General features: G+C 42.6%; 1 protein-coding gene and 1 long non-coding RNA gene across 5 annotated transcripts in view; one reads left to right on the top strand and one right to left on the bottom strand.

The window, feature by feature from the left end:
• Positions 1 to 4,311: 4,311 nt before the first annotated feature.
• Positions 4,312 to 7,659, bottom strand: LOC129472564 (uncharacterized). Its single transcript, XR_010118944.1, has 2 exons — positions 7,448 to 7,659; positions 4,312 to 4,701 (listed from the first exon to the last, which is right to left on the bottom strand). It is a non-coding gene; the product is annotated as an uncharacterized lncRNA (long non-coding RNA).
• Positions 4,692 to 19,592, top strand: part of UBR4 (ubiquitin protein ligase E3 component n-recognin 4) — a 145,206-nt gene continuing 130,305 nt past the window's right edge. For all 4 annotated transcript variants that reach the window (XM_063631682.1, XM_055262263.2, XM_063631681.1 and 1 more), the window contains exons 1-3: positions 4,692 to 7,934; positions 16,455 to 16,552; positions 18,803 to 18,906. In XM_063631682.1, coding sequence (XP_063487752.1) covers positions 7,645 to 7,934; positions 16,455 to 16,552; positions 18,803 to 18,906 — 492 coding nt within the window. In that variant the 5' untranslated portion in view covers positions 4,692 to 7,644. The remainder of the gene's footprint in view (positions 7,935 to 16,454; positions 16,553 to 18,802; positions 18,907 to 19,592) is intronic.

The raw sequence follows: 19,592 nt of genomic DNA, 5'->3' as shown, positions 1-19,592 counted from the left end.
AAGCAGTGAAGACATGGAGTAAGTGTATTCTATTTTAGTAAGGAAACATGTCAGTTTAATCATATATGGGTTGGTCAGGTTATCTAAAAATTTGTCATCTTTCTGTGGTCATATGCTGATGGTAGATTATGGCAGAGAAGGAAGAGGAAATGACAACCATTTTATTAATTGTCAATTTGATATTGAGTGACTGAATGTCTAAGAATCTCCAGAAAAAAACAGGCTTCTATCATCCTGACCCAAGGCATATTTTAACATAACCTGGGAGAAGAGAGTAAGTACAAGTTAAAAAAATTCTGCCCTAGTTTTGAGAAAGCCTGGCTGGAATTCTGACTGTCTTACATACATACGTGCAAGGTTAGCCTGCAAGATTCCAGTTTTTATTTACCAGTGTGCCAGAATCTGAAAGAAGCTACTGGGAGGGAGGTTATTTGTCCTTTAGTAAAATTTTCTGTATTTCATCTGTAATCAAAGTTACCTCAAAGCAGGTGCTTTTTTTTTTTTTTTTTTTTTTTTGAGACAATCTCTTTCTGTCGCCCAGGCTGGAGTGCAGTGGCATGATCTTGGCTCACTGCAACCTCCACCTCACAAGCAGCTGGGACTATAGGCATGTGCCACCGCGCTCGGCTAATTTTTTGTATTTTTAGTAGAGACGGCGTTTCACTGTGTTGGCCAGGCTGGTCTCAAATTCCTGGCCTCAAGTGATCTGCTGGCCTTGGCCTCCCAAAGTGCTGGGATTACAGGTGTGAGCCACCGCGCCTGGCCCAGTGCTTAGTTAATGCTAATGCCATAGTCCAATTTAAATCTTTTCTTAGTTCTCAACTTTCCTTAATCTTAAAACAGCATTTGGTTCTGAGCAGCTACGCTCAGTCTCCACCAATGGCTGCTGAGACTATGTTTCCTCTCTCAATTCTCTGATCTGTTTGCTTTCTTGTCATTCCTTGTTTTTTTGTGTATTCCTTGACTTACCTCTTCTGTCTTCATTAATTAGGTTAATTTTGGGGCCCCTACAGTGTTTCACTTAAAAAGATTTGGCTGGGCATGATGGCTCATGCCTATAATCCCAGCACTTTGGGAGGCCATAGTGGAGGATCTCTTGAGCCCAGGAGTTCCAGACCAGCCTGGGCAACATAGCAAGACCCTATCTACAAAAAATAAAAAAAAAATTAGCTGGGCCTGGTGGCATGTGCCTGTGGTCCTAGCTACTCAGGAGCCTGGGAGGTCGGGGCTGCAGTGAGCCATGAACATGCTACTGCACTCCAGCCTGGGCAACAGAGTGAGACCCTGTCTCAAAAACAAAAACTAATTTGTTTCAGTATTCATTAATTACGTATATGCGCACTGGTAATCTAGTGTTTGTTCTTGTATACAATGTTTTCTTAAATGAGATGATGCTATTTAATTCTGTTACTTGTTTTTTCAACTAATGGATCTTTTAAAGTTTTTTATTTAATTTTTTTGTGGGTACATGGTATATATACTTATAGGGTACATGAGATATTTTGATAAAGGCTCAACTACTGCATCTTGAATAGCATGTATTCATAAAGATGACTGAAATAGTTTCTGGAACAAAGTCTGATAGAAAAAATAATTCCTAATTTAAGTGAGAGACTTTAATGAAAGCTACCTAATCTGAACCAGTTTCATTATTTGTATGTGGGTACAAGTTATGTGCTCTGTAAGGCATCTTTCAATTTGAAAATTTCATAATTGTAATTTCACTGCCTTTATAAATTGCTTTTTTTTTTTTTTTTTTTTTTTTGGAGGCAGGGTCTCTGTCACCCAGGCTGGAGAGCAGTGGCGCAGTCATAGCTCACTGCAGCCTTGAACACCTGGGCTCAAGTTATCCTCCCTCCTTAGCCTCCCGAAGTGCTGGGATTACAGGCATGAGCTACTGCACCTGGCCCATAAATTGCTATACTTTTAAAGAGCCTATTACACAAGGTATCATCAGAATCAACAGACTCATTTCCTGATTCCTAATTATTTAAAATTTTGCTTTTAGGCGAGGCATGCTGGCTCATGCCTACAATCCCAGCACTTTGGGAGGCCAAGGCAGGCAGATCATTTGAGGTCAGGAGTTCAAGACCAGCCTGGCCAACATGGTGAAACCTAAAACCCCATCTCTACCAAATAAAATAAAAAAAAAATTAGCCAGGTGTGGTGGTGCATGCCTATAATCCCAGCTACTCGGGAGGCTGAGGCAGGAGAATCACTTGAACCTGGGAGGCAAAGATTGCAGTAAGCCGAGATCATGCTCTGCACTCCAGCCTGGGCGACACAGTGAGACCCTGTCTCAAAAATCAGCAAATAAAATAAAAAAATTGCTTTTAAATCATGAAACTATTCTGTTTTCTTTACTTGGAATGTTTTCTTCCCTGCTTAAAATCTGGCTTGTCTCCAATCTGAACTCCTCCATAAAGTCTTCCCTATTGGTTTCAGCTACTCAGGACCTTCAACCATCCTGGCTGCTCACCACGTAACTTCCTGAGTGATATACCACACCCCTTTATTATTTCAGATATTGTGTCTCTCAGGGACCGTTTTCTGAATTCCCTATTGTCCCAGACATGAAGTTGCGCCTTGACAAATAGTTCCCCAAATGCTGTACCTTCTTCTCCAGAACGCTTAGGAACTTTGTCCCTAGTTTCCCAAATTTCTAAGACTTCGGTGACTTACTAAGGGATTTTTTTCCTTTTTTTTTTTTTTTTTTTTTTTGAGACAGAGTCTCATTCTGTCTCCCATGCTGGAGTGCAGTGGCTTGATCTCGACTCACTGCAGTTTCCACCTCCCGGGTTCAAGAAATCCTCCTGCCTCAGCCTTCCGAGTAGCTGGGACTCCAGGAGTATGCCACCACGCCCGACTAATTTTTGTATTTTTAGTAAAGCCAAGGTTTCACCATGTTGGCCAGGCTGTCTCGAACTCCTGATTTCAGCTGATCTGCCTGTCCGGCCTCCCAAAGTGCTGGGATTACAGGCGTGAGCCACTGTGCCTGGCCCCAATAATTCTTTTTTTTTTTTTTTTTTTTTTTTTTTGAGACAGAGTCTTGCTCTGTCGCCCAGGCTAGAGTGCAGTGGCGCAATCTCGGCTCACCACAACCTCTGCCTCCCCGGTTCAAGCGATTCTCCTGCCTCAGCCTCCCAAGTAGCTGGGGCTACAGGCGTGTGCTGCCACGCCTGGCTAATTTTTGTATATTTATGGAAATGCCAAGAGATAGTTCAGTCTGCCTCTCTGGCATGCCATGGACACCAGGTCTGACAAACTCTTTTACTCCTTAAAACAAATTCTCACCTGATCAATATGGGGAAATAAGCTGCATGGTACCATAATTTCTATTCTAAAAGGGAAAAGTATCTCTTTGGTATTGCTTTGGAAAACATTATTCTTTATAACTATCTTACTATTTAAAAATTGACAATTATCCTTCATAATTAAAACAGGTAGACAACATCCTGTGCCCTTTCATTTTTTGTAAAATGTAACCTGAAACTATTCAGCATTCTTGAGGCAACCTTTCAATAATGGAGATACTGGTGCTTCATATCTATCAGCTGTTTTGATTTTGTGGCTAAGTTCTTTATTTTAAAAAGACTATGTAAGTTAAAAACATTTTTTAACAATGTCCCCAAATTAAGGTGAGTGTCCCCCTCAAAACCTCCCCCACCATGTTTCCCAGAAGTCACCACTGAACAATTTGGTATCTCTTCAGGTAATATAATCTTCTGCAGCTTGGTTTTATCACTTAATCTATCGTGGAGAGCGCCTGTGTGAGAGGTAATGGATCTACACCAGTTTTAGTGGTCACACGGTTGAAATTCTTAAGTGCTGTTCCATTAGAGATTTTTATGAGACTGAATACTCTTTCGGGGAAGTCTAATATTTAGGCCACCTTTCCAGTAAGAAATTTATAACATAAAGGTTGTGTATACACCCACCTTCCCATTTTTTTTTAGGAATCAGAGTGTGAAGTTAGTTGAGACTGACCAACGAAGAAGCCTGTTTTCCACCAGCACTAAGGCTTTTATATATTTCTGATCCATGATACTGAGGTGACTTTTCCAGGATAGAGACTAAGAACATTTAGGAAGGTGTGTTTGTAACATAGTCAAAGGTTTATATTGAAGCACCCTCTTCTCTGTCCCCTAATGTGCAATCTGAATGAATGAAAGTCAAGAAAGCAAACTAAAACCATAATTAAAAGGCACAATTACTCATACAAACTCCATTATACTTCATGGTTTGTTCACATCATGGCTTTGATGATATCATATATCCCATGTGCTGTGATAAAATAAGAACTAGACTAGATCAATCAACCAGAGGCCAGTTTATTGATGATAATGAATGAAGACTGCAATTGCAAAGAGGGCTAAAATACTCATGCTGCTGGAATATATATCCGCTCCTATAAAAAAGGTGATAGAAGTTAAAATGCTGTTATAAGTTTGCTTGGTTGTTACGGAGTTAGGAGATGTGATATCTTACTCATGCTTTTTACTATAGGCACATACCTTCCAAGGAGACCAGAACAGTCCCTCTCTGCGCACTGACCCCCCATGTCCCCACCCCAAACAGTGCTAAAGGATATACACAGTGTAATCATTTGGCTCCACTTTTCCCAGAGTTTACATGTAAACTACATTCCTTCTGTTAAGTATCTGGCATACAGTAGGCTCTCTCTGTCATCATACTCTGTACCTAATTATAAAGCAAATGGATGATAAAGTATTTATAAACTGTTTTGACTTTTGACAACACAATTTCAGACTTACAGAAAAGTTGCAATAGTACAAATAATTCCCAGATCCCCTCTACCCAGATCCCCCAAAGGTTAAAATTTTACCACATTTGATTTATCCTTCTCCTTCTGTCTGTCTCTCTCTCTGGCTCTCAATCTGATAGGTCAAAACTTTTGAGAGTGTAAATCTTAAAGTGACATTGTATTCTAGTTCCTCCACAGTTAGCAAAATTGTTTCTTTTTCGCTCTTAAAGCAAGAAGGCTGCAATAAGCATTTTCTTCTTCCTTTTAAGTTCATACCAGGTGAATTGTTCAGTATCATGGGAAAAATAATACTTGTGGGTTACAAATAATGTCTCATAATTCTAAATTGAATTAGGCTTCTAATCTAATTCCTTGTATTCTTGGTAATTTGAAAACTAACTCTGTTGTGAATTTGCAGTTTTCAGTATTGCAGTAGGAGTTTCAACAAAATATGCACTGATTACTGGTTCTTGTAACTTTGTTAAAAGCTTGAGAACAGATTGACATCTGTTGGCTCCTAGGGGGTAACAGCTAAGGTTTATTCATTTACTTGTTTCTAGAAACACTGTATCTATTAGGATTTATTCCAAGCAACTCTGTATTAGATGGCTTAAAAAAAAAAAAAAAAAAGAGATGTGCCGTCTATTGCTTTTGAAGCTCCTGTAGTGAGGCACACTGATCTCATTTGTTTTTAGATTGCCGTACAATTTACAACCACCAAAGTGTGCAAATCATAAGTACAAATCATGGCTCAGTGACTACTGTGTGTGTATATCCATGTAAGCAAAACTGTGTCAAGGTATAGAACTTTTCCAGCTCCCAGCAGGCCTCCTCATCACTACCTCTACACAAATCTTTAAACCATACCATTCATCAATGTCTGCCATTTTTACTTCATTGAATTCCCTGTAACATGACTGTATCGTATCTTTTATCATTTTAAATTTCAGTTCCTTGGCAGACACTTGGGATTAGAATGGAACTAGTATTTTAAGTCCTCAGTTAATTCATAAAAGTTATTTATTGTTTTTTAGTTTCTATCTTATTTTCTGGACCAGAATATTAGAAGCTTGTGTTTCATCTAGAAGTCTTTTATTAGTCTGTTTCTTTTGTCATCTAAATTTATAACATAGATGCCATTCCAAATCTTTGTGGCAACACAAGACCAAACCTCCAGTACTGAAATAAATGTGGCATTTATAAAGGAAGTTCTTTATCTGGAGTGCTCTCTCCCAATCTATTAACCAGAAATATAAAGTATATAATAAATAATTTAAGTACAGGTGAAAATCTCCCTGTGATAGTTTGCATTTGCCTTTTATTCTCTTGGAGAGGGAAGGGAGGACAGCAGATACATTTGATCTTTTATTTCCTGAAATTTCTCCAAGACAGCCTTTGCAGATTAATTTTGTCCTTTGGTTAAAATAAAATTCATGTCCCAAAGCCATTATAAAATTCTGGGTCTCCAGCCTTTCCTTAGGGCTCTGGTTCAGTATCTTGAAATACTGCAATATTTATAGTGTTATGATAAGTTCTTTTTCATTTCTGATGTTTTTATGTTTAAGAAACTTGCTGTTATTATTATCCTCTGGTAAGTAGACACTGAAGGAAAATTCGTACTGCTGTCATCAAAGCCACATTTTCCTCCAAGACCGTCTTTGACTTGACTGAATTTTATTTTGAATGTAAAGATGCAGGCTGGGCGCAGTGGGTCAAGCCTGTAATCCCAGCACTTTGGGAGTCCAAGGTGGGAGGAACCTAGGACTTGGCAGCTTGGGCTACGTAGGGAGACCTGTCTCTTAAAAACAAACAAACAAACAAAAAGAAGAGTGCTGGCCTGCACCTGTATAGTCTCAGCTACTGGAGAGGCTGAGGCTTGAGCCAGGGAGGTGGAGGCTGCAGCCAGCTGCAACTCTGCCACTGCACTCCAGCCTGGGCTATTGGGCGACAGAGCAAGATCCTGTCTCAAAAAAGGTAAAGTATGTCATATCTTAATGAAAGTGCAGATTAATCACTAGGTACCAATTCATTTATCAGTGTTACACACCAAGAACAAAAGCTCTTCCTAAAATTGGGGGAGAATTTCAGGGCTTTAGGAATTTGAAACCGTCTTCACAGTTCCTTCCAAGTCTTATTCAGGCCGGCTGTAGGCCACAGGCCTAGAGCTTGAAGCCGTCCACCAATATCTCACACACAGGACTGTCCTTAATGCACGAATACCTTTCCTCGAGCAAACTGCTTTTCCCTCTTAGATCTTGTAGCCAGATCACTTTACCGGCAAAAGTCTCAGACATCTCCTGTGAATAAAAGCTTACATTCTTTCCTTGCCAGTAGAAAAAAGGGGAACACGTAACCACACGTGGCAAACTGCAAAGAGGGATGCATTGTACAAGCTGGTCAGATTGTTAATGAAGGCAATCCAAACAAGAGATTTGAGTGCGAAGGGAATATGGATCCGTGATTAAAAGGTGGTGTGAGAGGGAGAAAGCTTTGTAAGCTATGGCGTGCTTTAGTATTACTATTGGGGGGATCTAGGCAGGGGAAGAAGCAGGTGAAAGCGTTTTAGGCTTCGGCCTCCTCTTGTCGTCCTTAGCTGTCCCAGGTCAGGGCCATTCTATTCACCGAGGCGTAGTCAACTCTGCTGCCCTAGACTTGCCCACTGAACCCATGCCCCAAACTCACCTTTCCCCGCTGCCCGGAAGCCAAGTCGCTACCACCTGCTTGAGCAACTCCCACCGCGCAGGCTCAGAAGTTAACGCTCTCCCGCCTTTCCCAGCTGCGCTACCTTCTGAGCAGGCGCAGCGTCTCCAATCAGTTCCCTTGCAGCGGGTCGACCCTGGTGAGAGCAAAGGCCGCTCCGCGCATTGCGTTTTTGACCCATGACGGCGGCGCGCAGTCTGACGCGACAGATTGCGTCACTTCCGCCCCCTCCCGGGAGGCGGCGCTGGGCCGGTGGCAAGCCCCCGGAGGGAGCCGCAGTAGTACGACGGAAGATGGCGACGAGCGGCGGCGAAGAGGCGGCGGCAGCGGCTCCGGCGCCCGGGACCCCGGCAACGGGGGCGGACACGACCCCGGGCTGGGAGGTGGCTGTGCGGCCCCTGCTGTCCGCGTCCTACTCCGCCTTCGAGATGAAGGAGTTGCCGCAGCTGGTGGCCTCAGTCATCGAGAGGTACCGGGCGGCGGTTCCGGCGGGCGACGCTGTTGGCGGGGGAGGGGATTTCGAGCCGGATCGTCTAAACCCGCTTTCCGGGCCGCCCCCTGCCCCTTGGGGATCCCCGCCCCAGCCACGGCTTCGGGGTTCCGGGCCCCGGGAGACTAGGGCTTGCCTGGGTTTCCTTCCGCCAACCCATGTAAATCACCTCTACCTCAGTTTCCCCTCTCGAGCAAAACTTTAGCGGCCTCCCTTGCGGGAGGGCGTGGCTGGACACGGTTGAGAGTGACTTTGAGATGTATTCGCCCTCTTAAGGGAATGTTCACGGGGCTGCCCCTTGGGTCAAGTCACAGATGAGTTTGCATTTCTCGCCCGCACTCATCCCCCTAGCCTGGGCCGGAGCGGAGCCGTTCAGTGTAATTTAATAACGGTCTCCCCGCGGTGCTGTATCAGTGGGGGCACCTGCTATTTCTGTGACTGAAGCCACTAGCTACATTGATGACCTCTTTTTACGTTGCACTCCTTGTGCATTCCTACTGTATCGGTCTTTGATTAAAAACATTTCAGTGTGTGAGTCTGAGAGATCATTTTCCCAGAGGATGTGTGGTGTGTGTGTTCTCTTGCTGCCTCCCATCCCCCTCGCATTAAAATATCATCATATTCTTATACAAACGGTACTATCTGTTGGTTTCCTTTTGTGTGTTTTTGTCTTTTTGCACAGCGATTCTTAGCTAATGACAGTTATGTAGGTACAAAGATGGTGATCTCAGAGTGCCTGCCTTTTCCTGACATTCTGTGCTCAGAGCAGTCTTTCATTAGTTTAATGGTAGACTTTTGCTTTTAAAGCCAGACTGACTTTCATTTTTCTAGCCATACCTCATTTCAGCAACTCCCTGCAATTGTTAACTGGGTCATTTTAGCTTCATGGTGACAAGGGTATATCTAGATGCTCTCCAGAGGTTAGAAATTGCTATTTGTTACTCAAAGGAGGCCCATGGTTTGACAAATTGTTTTTGTGCTTTTTCTTGTTGTTAGACTTGTAATCCTTTGGATGCAGAGTTTTTAACAAATTATAATAAAATAATGGTTGAGTTTGGTAACTTCACAGTCGGCTTTACAGATGGATTTTGCTATCTAATCATCAGGCCAGGAATGTTCTGAAGATGTAAACAGGTTTCAGATATACTGCTTTCAAATTACGTAGCTGCTTTTTGTTTTAAACATTTGGATTGGCAGTATTTTTCCTGACTCATACTCATGTTACGTAGAATCAGTAACGTTCCAGTCTTTTTAGAGCATTTGCTTTTACGTTTTTCTGGACATGAGCTGGATAGGTTATAAAATATTTGTTGACACCCTTCCATAAATCCTGTATTCTGGGGCCATGCCTTTAAAGCTGTAATACTTAAGGAACACCCTCCAACCAAATACATCACTAGGTTTGAGTTTTGCCATGTATGTGGTAGTGGTCTTTGCCATACCCTCTGTTTGTACAAATAAGAGTTGTATTTGTAGACATTAATAAGATCTCTCTTTATGGCTTAGAAAATAAGTCCAAACTGATGGGTCTTTGGTAATGCATTTATTGGAAGGCAAGATCTCTTTTTTTTTTTTTTTTTTGAGACAGAGTCTGGCTGTGTACCCCAGGCTGGAGTGCAGTGGCACCATCTCGGCTCACTGCAAGCTCTGCCTCCCGGGTTCACGCCATTCTCCTGCTTCAGTCTCCCGAGTAGCTGGGACTACAGGCGCCCGCCACCACGCCCTGCTAATTTTTTTGTATTTTTAGTAGAGACAGGGTTTCACTATGTTGGCCAGGATGGTCTCGAACTCTTGACCTCGTGATCCGCCCACCTCGGCCTCCCAAAGTGCTAGGATTACAGGCTTGAGCCACTGCGCCTGGCTTTTTTTTTTTTTTTTTGAGACAGATTCTTGCTCCATCACCCAGGCTGGAATGCAGTGGCCATCTCAGCTCACTGCAAGCTCCACCTCCTGGGTTCACACCATTCTCCTGCCTCAGCCTCCCGAGTAGCTGTGACTACAGGTGCATGCCACCACGCTCAGCTAATATTTTGTATTTTAAGTAGAGACGAGGTTTCACCGTGTTAGCCAGAATGGTCTCGATCTCCTGACCTTGTGATCCACCCGCCTTGGCCTCCCAAAGTTCTGGGATTACAGGCATGAGCTACTGTGCCCAGCCGGAAGGCAAGATCTTTTAAGTCTTCTGGTTTTCGGAGCTCAGTTAGCTTTGAAAGCCTATGTGTCCTCTGCAGGCTGTGTGAGAGGAGTATGATCTAAAGAAAAATTTCCAGAAGAAATACTTGGCTTACAAGTTCTTTACAGTGAGAACAGCTAAACGTATCAAGTGTTCAGTTTGTTATAAAGCAGGCGTTGGCAAACGTCCCGTAAATGGCCAGATAGTAGATAATTTGGGGACTGTTCGACTCTGCCATCATTGTGTGAAAGCAGCCACACACCATACATAAATGAATGGGCATGGCTGTGTTTAAAATTCTATCTTTGGGCACTGAAATTTGAATTTCATGTAATATTTACCTGTCACAAACTATTCTTTTGATTTTTTTTTTTCAACCACTCTTAGCCATACAAAAACAGGTGACTTCCTGGATTTGGCCTGCAGGCCATAGTTTGCCAACCCCTAGCTTGGAGCACACAAATTATACCCTGCTATCATTATTCTGGTTTTCAAAAGTTTTATTTATTTATTTTTTGGAGACAGAGTCTTGCTCTGTCACCCAGGCTGGAGTGCAGTGGCACGATTTTACCTCACTGCAACCTACGCCTCCAAGGTTCAAGTGATTCTTGTGCCTCAGCCTCCCGAGTAGCTGGGATTATAGATGTGCGCCACCAGACCCGGCTAATTTTTGTATTTGTAGTAGAGACGAGGTTTCACCATGCTGGCCAGGCTGGTCTTGAACTTCTGACCTCAGGTGATCTGCCTGCCTTGGCCTCCCAAAGTGCTGGGATTACAGGCGTGAGCCACTGCACCTGGCCCAAAGGTTTTATTTATTTGTCTTTCTAAAAAGTAAAGGTCTCAGAATTGTGGGAGTATGTCTTGCATAGGAAGTTATAGTACCAGATCAAAGCCAACACTGTAGATGCTTGAGGTGGGCCTTGTTTTCTAGCTAATCAGAGATTGAGATGTCTAGGCTGCCACTTTAGTTCTGTGTTGCCACTTCCATCTTCTGCAGTTTCCTGGTTTCTTTCTCTTGTTAAACCTGCCATGTTTTTCTTCCTTGTCACCGGGGACCATCTGTTTTTCTGTTGCAGTCTACTACTCTCTGCTTCCTTTTTTGATATCCTGGCTCCATCATGCCAGCTCTTACTTTCTACCTGGTAGCCTGCTTAGCCATTGTATTTATCTCTTGACCATTGAGAATGATGACGTGCTCGAGACTTCTCAGTACACCACATTCTACCTTCTTTTATAGTTGAAATTGACCTTTTGAAGAAAAGGTAGATTAAACGTTCCTAGGTCTAACCCCTGTTTCTTAAGTTTGACTTTGCAACCAAACTGAAATAGAGGAGGAATCGATCAACATGGATGAGTTGGAAAGCATACTCTCAAGTCATTAGATGTTTTAAAAGAAAAAGATATCTGAATTTATTTAAAGGGAAGATTTTTCTCTATAGCATGTAGCTAGCTAGCACATCTTTTAGTAGTAAAGGCTCCTAAAATATTTTTTCTTTTTTAAGAGATAGGGTTGGCCGGGCGCAGTGGCTCACGCCTGTAATCTCAGCACTTTGGGAGGCCAAGGCGGGCGGATCACCTGAGGTCAGGAGTTTGAGACCAGCCTGGCTAACATGGTGAAACCCTGTTTCTACTAAAAACACAAAAAATTAGCCGGGCGTGGTGGCGCGCGCCTGTAACGCCTATAATCCCAGCTACTCGGGAGGCTGAGGCAGGAGAATTGATTGAACCCGGGAGGCGAAAGTTACAGTGAGCTGAGATCGCACCATTGCTAGGGCAACGAGAGCAAAACTCCATCTAAAAAAAAAAAAGGAGAGACAGGGTCTCCCTCTGTTGGCTGGGCTGGAGTACAGTGGGACGATTATAGCTGACTGCAGCCTCAAACTCCTGGGCTCAAGGGATGCTCCTATTTCAGCCTCCTGAGTAGCTACAGTAGCTAGCTAGACTACAGGCTCCCACCACCAGGCCCAGCTTAAACTCTTTTTAACACTGTTACTTATTACATAGTTTAAAGAACGTTTTAAACACACTGTTACTTTTCCAAGCCAGAAATGAAGCAGAACTAGCTCAATGAGCACATGCCGTCCATGGGATTAGTTAGTATAATCATTGCTGAATGTAGCCTTCTCTGTTAAGGTACAGATAATTCCTTTCTTAACTCTGTGCGAGATACGCTGGTGAGCATGGTTATCATTCGACAATTTGATTAACTCTTTGTAGACAAAAAGAAATATGCTCCTTCTCTCTGAGCCAATTCTTTCTGAGCTGACCTGGCCTTTTTAATGATAAACCTGTTCGAGGTTTGTGTTTCCAGATATTCGCTAGAATTTAGGGCAAAGAGACCTACTTTGGAAGGGGGAGACTGTTACAACATTTCCATTAGATAATGCACAGTCATTTCCTAAAAATCTTGAAAGGAAGAAAGGGATGCACTAATGTCGTGATCTTTTGAATTTGTAAGCAGTAGGATGCAAATTGATAATTGACCTACAGGAAAAAAAAAAAGCCCACCACCAAAAAATAGATTATGATCGTGAAATTAGTCTTTGTGACTACTGTTTCTATGTCTTAGTATCACATTAACCACAGATTTGTCAAGAGTATGAGGGAAGAATCTGAAAGACAGTTTTCAATTCTTTAGTTAACATGCAGCAGATGATAGATAGAAAGATAGGAATAAGCATAATGGATTCTATATATACTTGAGAGTACATGAAACTGATGAGGGGAAAGGAGCTTGTGGAATTTCTACCATTTACAAAAAAGATTGATAGTATGATATTGAAGAGGGAGAAGGGAGGTGAATCCTTAGTCTTTTATGATGCCCCTCCTCAGATTCCATTTCTTCCTAAAAAGAGCTAGATTTTTCCAGACCCTGTCAGTTCTTTTTTCACTTACACATCAAATTGGATTTCTCTGACCTGTCTGCTTAGCTGCTGTTTCCCTTTGTACTCTGCATCACATTTATTTGGTATAGAGTATAAAAGCTTCAGATTCTCTGTCTATCCACAGTGTTTCAGGCTCAGTGGTGCTGTTGTTGCAGTTCATTAGGAGCGACAGGTGATTCAGGAAGATGCTTGACCAACCAGAGCAAAGACGTACTTTCACCTCTATCTCTGTTTTCCTTCCCGTGCTTTATATTTGCTTCCATTTCTTCATTCTTCTTCCTACTCAACTTTTTGTCCTTTGTTCCATTTTTCCATTTCTTATTCTCTGGTGTCTTGGTGTCTTAACATTTTCTCAGGGCATGAGGGTGAGGTTGGAAATTATGGCAGCACACCCCTATTAGCTGACTCATGCACACTGTTTCCTTAAAATCAAGAGATATGACAATGGCCGTTACTTCTCTATTTCCTCCTCCAAGTCTTCAAAACCAATTTTTCCCAGGTTTATTCTTAGTTGCCCAATGCACATTATAAGTAGAGCTGAAGACCATTCCATTTTTCCTCTGCCAATGTCTGTCTTTCCCCAAAGTGCATTCTTCCTGTTTCTTTATTGGAATAAGGATGTTACGTGTTTCTAGGGGAGGAAGTTGGGTTCATTAGATCACAATAGGATGACACTGAACCAGGCAATTAAATGAGTTTACTCCTATATATATTTTTTTTATATATTTCATTATCAGAATGGGTATGAAAGCAATAGGCTAAGTCCATCCTTTGGGTGGGCAGTATTTCTCTTAGATTTGGTAAACCTGTTCAGCTGGAAAAAGTGGGGATAAGCAGCTCTGAACTTTGGAAATAAATCAGGAAAGGTAAATAAACCCAGTAAAATAACATCAAATGACAGAGTGGGAAAGCCTTAGAAAAACGAATAAGAAAGTATAAGGGTGGGGCCAGGCATGGAGGCTCATGCCTGTAATCCCAGCACTTTGGGAGGCCAAGGCGGTGGATCACGAGGTCAGGAGTTTAAGACCAGCCTGACCAACATGGTGAAACCCCATCTCTACTAAAAAAAAAAAAATACAAAAATTAGCCAGGCGTGGTGGCACGTACCTGTAATCCCAGCTACTCGAGAGGCTGAGGCAGGAGAATCGCTTGAACCCGGGAGGTGGAGGTTGCAGTGAGCTGAGATCGTGCCACTACACTCTAGCCTGGGTGATAGAGCGAGACTCTGTCTCAGAAAAATAAAGTATAAGGCTGGAAGTAAAGGAAAAACTATATGAGGTAGAAACGGGGATTTAGTAGGGAGTTTTCTGCTGTACATGTGAGCCTTAAAACTGTGTTTAGTCACCAGCAACTTTTGAGTGCTGCTTGTGTGGAAAGGTTTTTATTTTCTCCTTTTTATGTACCCTGACAAATGGAAAATGACCCTTAGTGGGCAGGAGGATCCTTGCACACATCGTAGATGCTCTATAAATATTTTTTTCTTGGTGAAGGAGTTATTCTAAGTTAGGGACTAATCTTTGATACATACCCATTTATCCTTGATCTGCATATAGCAAAGTGCTTGCAATGCCAGACTCTCAAGTGTTATTTAAGGTGATTCATCGCTGACGTTGGCACCTTCCAAATAGTGACTTGTCCTTTTGGCTCCTGTGTTCATTTGGCAGGTAGATAGTCTTGCAGGGAGTGAATGGAGTGTTCACTCTGTTTACATTTCCCTTCTTAGGTTGATACTCTTTTTTTTTTTTTTGAGTTGGAGTCTCACTCTTTTGCCCAGGCTGGGGTGCAGTGGCACAATCTCAGCTCCCTGCAACTCCGCCTGCCGGATTCAAGTAATTCTCCTGCCTCGGCCTCGTGAGTAGCTGGGACTACAGGCGGGTGCCACCACACCTGGCTAATTTTTGTATTTTTATTAGAGACAGGGTTTTACCATATTGGCCAGGCTGGTCTCGAACTCCTGGCCTCAGATAATCCACCAGCCTCTGTCTCCCAAAGTGCTGGGATTACAGGCTTGAGCCACCGGCTACAATGCATCCCGCCATAGGTTGATACTTCTTGCTGGGGATTGACTCACTAAGTAAACTGTTCAACCACACTGTTGTTCTTTCCATTTAATAAAATATATTTTAGTCTTTGCTTTACCTTCGTGTTTCTTTCTTTTTTTTTTTTTCTTTTTCTGAGATGGAGTCTTGCTGTCACCCAGGCTGGAGTGCAGTGGCCCGATCTCAGCTCACTGCAACCTCTACCTCCTGGGTTCAAGCAGTTCTCTACCTCAGCCCTCTGAGTAGCTGGGACTACAGGTGCGTGCCACCACACCCTGCTATTTTTTGTAATTTTAGTAGAGACAGGGTTTCACCATCTTGGCCAGGCTGGTCTTGAACTCCTGACCTCGTCATCCACCCGTGTCGACCTCCCAAAGTGCTGGGATTGCAGGCATGAGCCACCACACCTGGCCAGCCACCGTGCCTGGCCCATGTTTCATCAATTGTGGATTAGCACCTGATTTGATAGAATGGCTTTAAATGTATCCAGCCTTTAAACCTAGTTGGCCTCTAGATTTTTTCAGAAGAGGGCATTTCCCCAGCTAAGGATAAGGAATGTGGTTAAAAAAAAAAAATCACCAACTCTTTTGTGATCTCGCTTTAGTCTACAGTCAGAGGGATGGTGTAGGGGATAACTCTGTTATCCAGTGAATTTTGGACTTTAGCACTGATCATATGACTTCTTATCTTGAGTTGTTGATTCCTTTTAAGTTACTGCGTTACAGGCCGGCCTTATTTGGTCTAAAATTGATTACTTTAATCTGTATTCCCACTAACAGTATGTTGAGTACTCTGGTCTGCCCCTTTTTGGCTATCAATAATGAAGGCATATTAGCAATTGGTCTTTGCCAGTCAGTAATATAGAACAGATTGATATCCTGTTAGGTCTTTACTTGCATTTCATTAGTTCTGCTTGACTTTGAAAATGTTTTCTGTTTGTTAGTCTCTGCTTCTTCCCAAGCCTGATGACCTTGAATGAGCTATTTAATTTTAATTCTCTAAGCTTCACCTTCCCAATCTTTTTTTGAGATGAAGTCTCGCTCTGTCACCCAGGTTGGAGTGCAGTGGTTCAATATTGGCTCACTGCAACCTCTGCCTCCCAGGTTCAAGCAGTTCTCCTGCCTCAGCCTCCTGAGGAGCTGAGACTATAGGCACGTGCCACCATGCCCAGCTGATTTTTGTATTTTTAGTGGTGACGGGTTTTCATCATACTGGCCAAGTTGGTCTTGAACTCCTGACCTCAGGTGATCCGCCTGTCTCATCTTTCCCAATCTCGAAGGGGAATGGTTGATGATACTATCTACCAGGTAGTAAGGATTAAATAATGTAATATCCATAAAGGGGTATCTGGCACATAGTAAGCGCTAAGTAGATGCTGGCTGAATTATCATTATTTTTGCAGTGAATCAGAAATTCTGCACCATGAGAAGCAGTACGAGCCATTCTACTCATCTTTTGTTGCACTTTCCACACACTATATTACAACAGTTTGCAGTCTCAGTAAGTATTCCACTCTTGTCCTTCCCTTCTGAGGGCTTGTGAATAGGGGGATTGTTTATCCTCTCGTTAGTGTATCTGAACAAATTGTTAATGAAGTCTAGGTTTTCGCACTCCTAAACTGCTCACCCAAGAGTGGAGACAACTGTCAGCTAGGATGAGGCTCCAGAGGTTCCCTTTCCTAGGCTAACCAAGTAGAATTTTAAAACTACTTGGCTTGGACACCTGCTTTATAAGTATTAAGTCGACCTCCTTTCCCTTCTTAATCCAAATCATTTTATTGATTTCTCATGTAATTACTGGTGTGTTAATTTCCTGGGGGGAAGGCGGTGGTGGATACCGACCTCTGGAGTTAGCAGCCACTCAAGGCTCTATTCCTTATTTGGTGTTGGTGAGGATGTGGATTCTCCTTTGTGTTCCCTGGTATATGAAGGGATTTCAACTTCAGTTCTCCATTTTCTTCATTTTTCTACCCCCAAAATGGCTAAGCCCTATTTTACATTTCTGAATTTTTACATTTTTCTAAAATCTTGACTCAAATAGTTCTGAAGAATTCTAATTATTTTAAATTTGCTTTTTTAGAGACAGGGTCTTGCTCTGTCACCCAGGCTGGAGTGCAGTGGCATGATCATAGCTCACTGCATCCTTGAACTCCTGGGCTCTAGTGATTCTCCTGCCTTAGCCTCCTCAGTCCTAGCTGGGACTACAGGCACAAGCCACCATGCCCAATTAATATTTTGTAGTGACGGGGTCTCCCTATGTTGCCCAGGCTGGTCTGGAAGTCCTGGGCTCAAGCAATCCTCCCAGCTTGGTCTCCCAAAGTGCTGGGATCACAGGCAGGAGTCACCATATTTGTTTATTTGAATAGTTTGCTAAGCAAGTAAACTGAAAGGACACTGAAGAATTAGTGTATTTTTTGTGTGGCCCAAGACAGTTCTTCCAGTTGCTGAGTAATCCTTCAGTGTCCAATACTGTTTATTACAAGCTCTGGCTACTGGCAGAAGAATCAATTTTAGCTTGGAGAAACTTTATATAAGGAAGTCATTCTATTTTTTTAAGTTATACTTAAAAATTTTGTCCATTTATTTATTTATTTTGAGATCAGGTTATGAGACTAGTTTTTGTATTTTTGGTAGATATGGGGTTTGACCATGCTGGCCCAAGCTGGTCTCGAACTCTTGGGCTGAAGTGCTCCACCCTTCTCAGCCTCCCGAAGTGCTGGGATTATAGGTGTGAGACACTATGCCTGACCAGGACGTCATTTTAGAATCCATGGGAATAAGGCCGGGCGCGGTGGCTCACGCTTGTAATCCCAGCACTTTGGGAGGCCGAGGCGGGCGGATCACGAGGTCAGGAGATCGAGACCACGGTGAAACCCCGTCTCTACTAAAAATACAAAAAAATTAGCCGTGCGTGGTGGCGGGCACCTGTAGTCCCAGCTACTCGGAGAGGCTGAGGCAGGAGAATGGCGTGAACCCGGGAGGCGGAGCTTGCAGTGAGCCGAGATCGCGCCACTGCACTCCAGCCTGGGTGATAGAGCGAGACTCCGTCTAAAAAAAAAAAAAAAAAAAAAGAATCCATGGGAATACTACTACAATAGTAGTATTGTCTAGTGCAAGCTTGTCCAACCCACAGCCTGAGGACCATGTGATGGCTTTGAATTTGGCCCAACACAAATTCATAAACTTTCTTAAAATGTTATGAGATTTTTTTTTTTTTTTGCCTTTTTTTTTTTTTTTAAAGCTCATCAGCTATTGTTACTGTTAGTGTATTTTTTGTGTGGCCTAAGACAATTCTTCCAGTGTAGCCCAGGGAAGCCAAAAGATTGCACACTCCTGGTTTAGTGGTTAAGAGCATGAACTCTAGAGGCTGACTGCCTGGATTTAAATCTAGCTGTGTGACTTTTGTCAAGACATTTAGTTAGCTCAGCTGTTAAAAATGGACAGGGATAATATGAAGATCTGCCTCATAGAATTGGTTTAAGAATTAAATGAGTTAGTACCTTTGAAGTGCTTGGCACTGGTGTGATGTAACTATTTCCTATTATAGTTATCCTAATTTCTAGTAAATATGAGATAAATTGATCTGATAGTTATTGATGTCAAAATGCCTTTGTTTACCCCTTGGGTTTTTGACTCTGAATAATTGTTATGATATTGGGAATGTTGGACATAGAGCTCAATACTTACTTTGCTTGATTTGTTGACCAATGCTGAGCAGTCTGAAATTGAGTAATGTTTATTACTTTCTCAGTTCCCCGGAACCAACTTCAGTCAGTGGCAGCAGCCTGTAAAGTTCTAATTGAGTTTTCTCTCCTGCGTCTGGAGAATCCAGATGAGGCTTGTGCTGTGTCCCAGGTGAGAGTGATGGGCCCATTTCTTGCCCTATTCTGAAGCAGTTTTGTGACTGACTAGTGGAATAGAGCAGAGGTCAGTGAACTTTTTCTGTAATAGGCCAGATAGGAAATCATTTGCAGGCTGTACGTTATCTGTTGCAGCTACTTAACTTTGCCTTTTTAGTGTGAAAGCAGCCATAGATTAATATATAAATGATGAACATGGCTGTGTTCCAGTAAAGCTTTATTTACAAAAACAGGCAGTGGTTGAATTGGAGCTGTAGTTTGCCAACCTTTGGTACATGGGGCTTCTGGTACAGAGTGGTGCAGAGTCTTCTCAAGGGTTGCAAACTTACATACCTGCAGGGGCCAGGTAGGTAACAAAAAATGAGTAAAGTGTGCTAGTTGAGAAGATTGCAGGCCCCAACTAAAGGGGCTAACCACCATTTGGCTCTGGCTTATTACTGCCATGCAGGAATGGAGGTGCAAGGTTGCTATACTGTGAGTTATTTGAGCGTGAGAAGTTCGAATTTGCATGGGAATCTTTTCATTCACTTCAAATTTTAAAAAAATATTGTGAGAAAAATAAGACAAATCTGCAAGCTACATACGTCTAAGGACATCAGCTTGCAGTCTTTGCTTTAGTGTTTATATGAACCTAAATTTGGCCCTGTGCCAGTTAGAATTTCCAAAACAGTAGAATTTTCT

This window comes from Symphalangus syndactylus, chromosome 22 (assembly GCF_028878055.3).
Source record: "Symphalangus syndactylus isolate Jambi chromosome 22, NHGRI_mSymSyn1-v2.1_pri, whole genome shotgun sequence".
Taxonomy (NCBI): domain Eukaryota; kingdom Metazoa; phylum Chordata; class Mammalia; order Primates; family Hylobatidae; genus Symphalangus; species Symphalangus syndactylus.
This window is presented reverse-complemented; position numbering and strand designations above follow the sequence as displayed.